Genomic DNA, 8,219 nt, shown 5'->3' with positions numbered 1-8,219 from the left:
TTTTTTTTCTTGTTTAGAGGAAATAAATTATATTTTTCTTTTGAAGTCTCCTAATGTTGTAGCAAGTGTCAAGGAAGTGACTAGTGAGCAACAGTTTCGAAAAAATTGTCAAACCGCTTCTACAGACTTGGCCCTATTACATGGCATGGCAATTGAATTGACTTAACACAAACTTGTGATCTAGGGTGCATATGTGTTGGTGGAGCTTGGAAACTTAACAAATGTCATTTAAGATTTGGTTGTTCCAAACTTGTGAAGTGCTAAATCAATGTCTTTTCCTCATCTTTTTGGCATTAATAGAAATTAATACTTATTCATAAGCTGAGTGCACGAGCAAACCCTTCAAAAACCTCTCTCTGGCATTCATGTTGTCCTGACAGTTTATGTTGGGTTATATTTATAATTCATAGTTCTATACATTGCAGAAAAATCTGTCCATCTAGAATGACTCTTTCAAAATAAAATATGTACTACATTCTTTACTGAGTGACACTGTTTCTAGTTTAATCCTTTATCAACAGAGACTACACTAAACTGTTAGATAGAGAACGCTCATAACATGTTTAGACACCATATTCAGCATTATACGGTGCAATCCCATGAGGTTTCTCTTGGAATCGTACTCTTTGCTTGGGAGGTAAAGCAATTGGTTCCAAGTGCCAAGAGCTTTCTGGAATGCCATATCTCCCAATTCCAGGCACTCTAAAAGTAGGAATGCGATGAGAGAAACCAAGCATTGTTGATTGGGAAACTGCATGCGTCGGATCAAACCCATCAAACTGTTTTCAGTGGAAGAAAGTCAGGCAACCCTTCACCTCCTCCAGCCTAGCAATTGTTATCTCTTCCCTTTCGCGTAAGTCCGATAGAATTTGGACAACCTAGCATTGGCAATTTTCATAATCAGAACGCTTCCATTTGCCATTCCAGCTCTTGTACATAGCCCAAATCTCACCTTTTACTGGGTAAATTCTGTAGAATGGCTCATCATTGCTTTTAACACTGTAAACTAAATAGGACTGGGACATTTCAAGGTTGGCACTAGTTCCACTAACCTTAAATTTCCCACAAACAATGGGTATGTCGTCTTTCTTCGAATCAATCTCATGGTCAAGAATGGGTAGAGGTTCAAGGAAAGTCACACATACTTGGCTCTCAGAAATTATATCATCTATTCTGGTGTATTGCTGTGGCAAAAAATCTTTTCCACTGTATACAGCCCATACCTGACCTGTGGCAAAATCATTTGATGACCAACTGGGTTTCAAAAGTTTGTCTTCTGGAGATGACTTCAAGGAAGGAAGTCCTCCCAATGGAATAGATGGAGAAAAACTACTAACATTCCCATTCTTTGGTGCCTTTAGGGAGTCAATCTCCAGACACATAATATCAGGCAGGGCAAATTGATCAAGCTCAAACATCCCATCAACAACTTTATCAATTTCTCCACCCTTAAACCTATATGCTGGGACATTATGAGAGAATATATACAAATTATCCGGGGAGATATGGAAAGTGACAGGACTCCCTCCAATTTTTTGTCTCTCAAAGATGCTTCTAAAACCATCTACTTGCGCCAAACATGCACCATCTGCACCTAAATATTTTGAAAAATCTGTGAGAATTTCAACTAACTCAAATTTACAATCTTTAACAAAACTAGGATTATGGGCCCGTTCATGAAGGTTCCAATCCTTATACAGTGCCCAAATCTCACCTCTTTAGGGGTAAATTTCAAATTGTTCATCTGTGACACCATGAATCCATGAGCATTTGTGGGATGAGACCATTGGCCAGTTTTCCCCATCATTCATCTCTGGATTCAAATCAAATGACCCACAAGCAACAGGTAAGCCAACATCACACCATCGTCTCTCACCATCACTAATAGGGATTGGCTTTAACCATGTAACAAGAACTGATCGTGCTGAGTTGCAAGCAACTTGAGCATACCTTAAATTATGAGGGAGATTTGCTCTATATTGAGCACCCCAGATCTGCCCTGCCCTGAAATGCTCAGGTTTTCTCTCATTCTCAAATGTATAGTAGTCCTGACAAGGCCTTTTCTGTGCCAAAGATTTTGAAGAACAAGAAAAATCCTCCTCCAAACTGATTGGCTTTGATGTTGGCATATTTATTCGGCCTATAGAAAAATATGTGTCTGCTCTAATGTTGCCTCTAGAATTCAAATCCTCAGAAACCTTATTGGATGGTTGCTGACAAATAATTTTATCACATTGCCACTTAACATCAAGAGAATTTTGGAGTTTGAATCTCAAAGTTCCAATGTCTTCTGAAAATATCGTAGTTGTTCTACAACTTCCACCCAAACTTTGGCTTGAAAAACCCCTCTCACACACAGAAGAGTTGTTAGCAGTACTTATTGTTTCCTTACTTGCTACATTTTGATAGGATAATGCTCTTATATTAAAAGATTCATAATCCTCCCTATATGCATTCCTTTTCAAATCATACGCAGAATGTTTCTCACAGTTAGATAGCATGGAGAATGCATCCTCCACAAGTTTCAGAGCCAATTCAGTGCCAGGAAACTTTGTCTTGGTAGGTTTTAACAATGTGTGGAGACTTTGGTAACAAGATTTAACAACATGAAATGTAGACGAAGGTGTAAGCTGAAGAGCCTAATAGTAATCAATTCCATAACCAGGAAACTGGATATTGGACGCAGATAGAATGTCACAGACAGCCAACATTGCGCCAATGTTATCAATTGCTGGAAAAAGCTTTTGTGCCATGAGTAAGTTATCCCTGGCACCAGTATAGTCATTACTAAGAATTTTCGTTCAGCATCTCGCTATTCTAGAATAGCCTTCTTCTTATTTTGATTAATGTCTAGCATCCTCTATATATTGTCAAATTCAGTATTCAAATCCAAATGATCCCAAATTTAGTGATTCTAAATGAGCGGAGTATCAAAACTGCAATCAAAGTGATAGGCAGGATTGGCATCAACAATGAGGAAAATGTGTAACTTGAATTGTGGAAAATTGTCACTCACAAGAATTGGAAGAGGTTCTTAAGGAATATTTACCAACATAAAGCAAACAAATTTAAACATCATTGTTTTTGGGCAGCCTATGGGAAACATCATCATCGTTTCCATGTGTATGATAAGAATCATCTTTGCAAAACCTCTATATCATGACTGATAATTTTTAAAATGATTACTCAAATCTTAATTTGGGTCCAGCAATACAATTACCTGCTTGTGGAGAAACACCCTAACAGAGGCATTACCAAAAAAAAAAAGAATTATTGCAAGCTTACAAAACCATACAAAAAATTCCAACCCCACAAGACTGTAAGAAATTCAACGCAAAATTTAAAATTTAAAATTTAAAACCACCCAAAATTGCCTATCAGAAACCCCACAATAAAAGGCTTTCTAGTAAGACCAACTTCAACACAAAGGTCCTTAAACTGAAATGCAATGAAAAAGGACCCAAAAATTTACTACCATTCTCCCACCAACCAAAAGGGAACACAAGAAATAAATAGATAAAGAACAAAGACCTTAACTGAAACACAATGAAAAAGAACCCAGAAAGTTTTTCTTCCAATATAAAAGACCAATGTCTGTTGCAATTCAAAATAGAAATAAAAGAAGAGAACCTAACCTTACCTCTTCTTCCTTTTATCTTTCAACTCTCAAGGTAAGGTTACAGTGAGTGTTGAAGTAAACAATTCCCAGTTGGCAGAATAGAGCTGCATAGCCTTCAGTCTTGAACAATGGAAATGGTGTTGTTGTACACTTGTATTGAATTGTACCCAGTGGCAATGGCAGTGGACCATAACAAAAAGCAACCAAGCTTTCTTTGTGGGGTAGGACAATATGGTCCAGCCCAACTAACTAATCAAGCCCATACGCCTCAAGAATTGGCCCATTTTGTTCACTAGGAATAGGAAAAACAAAATAAACCCAGCTTCAGATTTTCCCTGGGTAGCTTTGGCTCTTAACTTGTTACGTCGACTGTGAAAATTTTGGAGATATTTCTGCAAAAACCTTCTCTATCTCTCTCTCTTTTTTTTTTTTTTTTTTCCCTTCTCTCTCTCTCTCTCTCTCTCTCTCTCTTGTTTTAATGAAAGAAAAGTTAATTCGAGGTTTCTCTATTAAGCTGCAAAGTTTGCCAGTTGTTTGGAATTTTCTAAATTAATGAATTGATAGCAATGCCATTGCCAACTAACTAACCACAGACTAACTATAAGAGCATTTCCATTGGCAATTGTAAATGGGATATGTAGGGGAAATTTAGCCCAACAGACGGACTTGTAAAATCTGAGAATTGCAAATTTTTTTGCAATTGTGCTACCGTGCCATCCTAAATATAAGATGACAATGTAGCACAATTATAAAAATTATAATATATTTTAATTCCAAAAGATCATTGTAGTACTATAGCAGCAGCACAAAAATCATATATTATTTTATTTTAGTAGGTAATATATATTATTTTAATGAGTAGAATAGGAAAATAAAAGTTCGGATGTTGGTTTGTGTTGTAAAATGGTATGGTATAATTGATAAAGTAACTTTTTGAAATGGTAAAATAGAATAAGATGAAAGTTGTGGATGCAAATGCTCTAACAATAAAACATTTGATCATTAATTAAATTAATTAGATTTAATTATAAAAATTCAAAACACTTTATTTCCTCTTTTATAATTCCTTAACAATTAGGTTATTAAATGTATCAAAAAAAAAAAAAAACAATTAGGTTATTAAAAGGGGGTAACAAGTGCTTGTGGGGTGTGGGGGATAAGGGCCGGGAGTTCAAGTCTCTAAGAGGAAACTTTACATACATATACACTTAGATTAGGCTAAAGTAGATTTTCTATCTTGTAAAAAAAAAAAAAAAGGTATAACAATTTCAAAGCATTTTATAACTCCAATTCGGCTTGGTCAATTGGTTGGGACTGAGTGGGTTAGTGGACAAATACTTGTGTAAAAATAAATAAATAAATAAATATATATATATACACACACACATACATGCAATAATCCCAAATGAGCATTCCATTACAGTGTGTATCTGTTCAAGTTTTCATGCCTCTTATACTCATTTGACTTCCACAAAGTTGTGATCTGGGTTGCATATGTGCTAGAGGAGCTTGGAATTTGGAAACCTGACAAGTGTCATATGGGATTTGGTTGTAATAGAAATTAAGAATTATTCATAGGTTGAGTGCATAAGCAAAGCCTTGAAACACATCTCTTTGGCATTCATGTTGTCCCGACATTTGTGTTGGTTTATAATTCATAGTTCTATACATCACAGGGAAATCTGCCCACTTAGAATAACCTGTTTCAAAATAAAAATATGTACCACATTCTTTAATGAGTGACACTGTTTCTAGTTTAATCCTTTATCAACAGAGACTACACTGAATTGAACACAACAGGTAGAGAATGCAACACCATGAGTCTTGGAATCATATTCTTCGTTTGGGAGGTAAGGCATTTGGTTCCAAGTGCCAAGAGCTTTCTGGAATGTCATATCTCCCAATTCCAGGCACTCTGAAAGCAAGAATTCGATGAGAGAAACCAAGCATCTTTGATTGGGAAACTGAATGAGTGACATCAAACCCATCAATTTGTAGCCTATTGAAGAAAGTCAGGCAACCCTTCACCTCCTCCAGCCTGGCAACTATTATCTCATCCCTTTCGTGTAAGTCCGACAGAATTCCAACAACCTGACATTGGTAATTTTCATAATCAGAACGCTTCCATTTGTTATTCCAGTTCTTGTACATAGCCCAAATCTCACCTTTTAGCGGGTAAATTTTGTAGATTGGCTCAACAGTACTTTTTTGGCAGTTAACATTATAGGAGAACTGTGACATTTCAAGGTTGACACTAGCTCCACTAACCTTAAATTTCCCACAAACTATGGGCAGGTTTTCTCTCTTCCAGTCAATCTCATGGTCAAGAATGGGTAGAGGTTCTAGGAAAGTCACACATACTTGGCTCTCAGAAATTATATCATCTACTCTGGTGTATTGCTGTGGCAAAAAATCCTTTCCACTGTTCACAGCCCATACCTGACCTGTGGCAAAATCATTTAATGACCAACTAGGCTTCAAAAGTTTGTCTTGTGGAGATGATTTTGGGGAAGGAAGTCCTCCCAATGGAATAGAGCTAGGAAAACTATTAGCATTCCCATTCTTTGGTGCCTTTTGGGAGTCCTTAATCTCCTGAAACATACTATCAGGCAAGGCCAACTGATCAAGCTCAAACATCCCATCAACAACTTTATCAATTTCTCCACCTTTAAACCTATATGCCGGGATATTATGAGAGAATATATACAGATTATCTGGGGAGATATGGAAAGTGACAAGACTCCCTCCAATTTTTTGTCTCTCAAAGATGCTTCTAAAGCCATCTACTTTCACCAAACATGCACCATCTGCACCTAAATATTTTGAAAAATCTGAGAGAATTTCAACTAGCTCAAATTTACATTCTTTTACAAAACTAAGATCATGGGCCCATTCATGAAGGTTCCAATCCTTATACAGTGCCCAAATCTCACCTCTTTTGGGGAAAATTTCAAATTGTTCATCCGTGATGCCACGAATCCATGAGCATTTGTAGGATGAGACCATTGGCCAGCTCTCTCCATCATTCATCTCTGGATTCAAATCAAATGACCCACAAGCAACAGGTAAGCCAGCATCACACCATCTTCTCTCACCAACACTAATAGGGATTGGTTTTAACCATGTAACAAGAACTGATCGTGCTGATTTGCAAGCAACTCGAGCATATCGAAAAGTATGAGGTAGATTTGCTCTATATTGAGCACCCCAGATCTGACCTACCTTGAAATGCTCAGGTTTTCTATCATTCTCAAAGGTATAGTAGTCCTGACAAGGCCTTTTCTGTGCCAAAGGTTTTGAAGAAAAAGACAAATTCTCCTCCAAACTGATGGGCTGTGATGTTGACAAATTTATATTGTCTATAGGCAAATCTGCGTCCCCTCTAATGTTCCATCTACAATTCAAATCCTCAGAAACCTTAAAGGATGATTGTTGACAAATAATTCTATCATGTTGCTGCTCAACATCAAGAGAATTTTGAAGTTCGAATCCCAAAGTTCCAATGTCTTCTGAAAATATCATAGTTTTTCTACAGCTGCCACCCAAACTTTGGCTTGAAAAACCATTCTGACACACAGAAGAGTTTTGAGCATTGATCATTGCTTCCGTACTTGCTATATTTTGACAGGATAATTCTCTTTTATTAAAAGATTGATCATCCCCCCAAAAAGCTTTTCTTTTCAAATCATATGCAGAACGTTTCTTGTGGTCAGATAGAATGGAGAATGCATCTGCTACAAGTTTCAGAGCCAATTCAGTGCCAGGAAATGTTTTCTTGATAGGTTGCAACAATGTGAGGAGCCATTGGTAACGAGATTTAACAGCATCCATTGTAGAATAAGGTGTAAGCTGAAGAACCCAGTAGTAATCAATTCCATAACCAGGAACTGTCATATTGGAAGCAGATAGCATGTCGCAGACAGTCATCATTGAGCTAATGTTATCAATTGCTGGAAAAAGCTGCTGTGCCTTGAGTAAGTTAAACCTGGCACCAGTATAGTCATTACTACTCATAATTTTTTGTTCAGCATTTTGCTGTTCTAGAAGAGCCTTCACTCTATTTTCGTTCATGTCTGGCATCCTCTAAATATCCTCAAATTCAGTAACCAACTCCAAATGATCCCAAATTTAGTGATTCCAAATCAGTCAAGTATTGAAACTGCAATCAAAGCGATAGATGGGATTGACATCAACAATGAGAAAAATGTATAACTTACAATGTGGAAAATTATCACTAGCAAGAGTTGGAAGAGGTTCTTAAGGCAATATTTACCAACACAAACCAAACAAATTAAAACATCATTGTTCATGGGCAGCCTAAGGGAAACATCATCATTGTTTCCATGTGTACAATAAGAATCATCTTTGTAAAACCTCTATCATGACAGATAATTATAAAATGATTACAATAAGAATCACCCTAACAGAGACATTACCAAAACAAATGCATTATTGCAAACTTATAAAAGCTACAAAAATATTCCACCCCACTAAGCTCTAAGAAATTTAACACAAAAATTTAAAATAAAACCACCTAAAATTTCCTCTCAGCAAACCCACAACAAAGGCTTCCTAGTGTGTGTGTGTGTGTGTGTGTGTA

General features: G+C 36.7%; 2 protein-coding genes across 2 annotated transcripts; both read right to left on the bottom strand.

Moving 5' to 3' along the window:
* Positions 1-878: 878 nt before the first annotated feature.
* LOC142633085 (uncharacterized) lies at positions 879-2,753 on the bottom strand. The gene is made up of 3 exons (XM_075807358.1): positions 2,703-2,753; positions 1,785-2,639; positions 879-1,691 (listed from the first exon to the last, which is right to left on the bottom strand). The coding sequence occupies exons 1-3, from the start codon at positions 2,751-2,753 to the stop codon at positions 879-881; spliced, it is 1,719 nt and encodes a 572-aa protein (XP_075663473.1).
* Positions 2,754-5,324: 2,571 nt separating this feature from the next.
* On the bottom strand, positions 5,325-7,716 carry LOC142632270 (uncharacterized). Its single transcript, XM_075806695.1, has one exon. The coding sequence runs from the start codon at positions 7,697-7,699 to the stop codon at positions 5,450-5,452; it is 2,250 nt and encodes a 749-aa protein (XP_075662810.1). The 5' UTR covers positions 7,700-7,716; the 3' UTR covers positions 5,325-5,449.
* Positions 7,717-8,219: the final 503 nt, after the last annotated feature.

The sequence above is a fragment of the Castanea sativa genome, chromosome 4 (assembly GCF_040712315.1).
Source record: "Castanea sativa cultivar Marrone di Chiusa Pesio chromosome 4, ASM4071231v1".
Classification (NCBI taxonomy): Eukaryota; Viridiplantae; Streptophyta; class Magnoliopsida; order Fagales; family Fagaceae; genus Castanea; species Castanea sativa.
The sequence above is the reverse complement of the archived record's forward strand: the minus strand, read 5'-3'. Positions and strand labels throughout refer to the sequence as shown.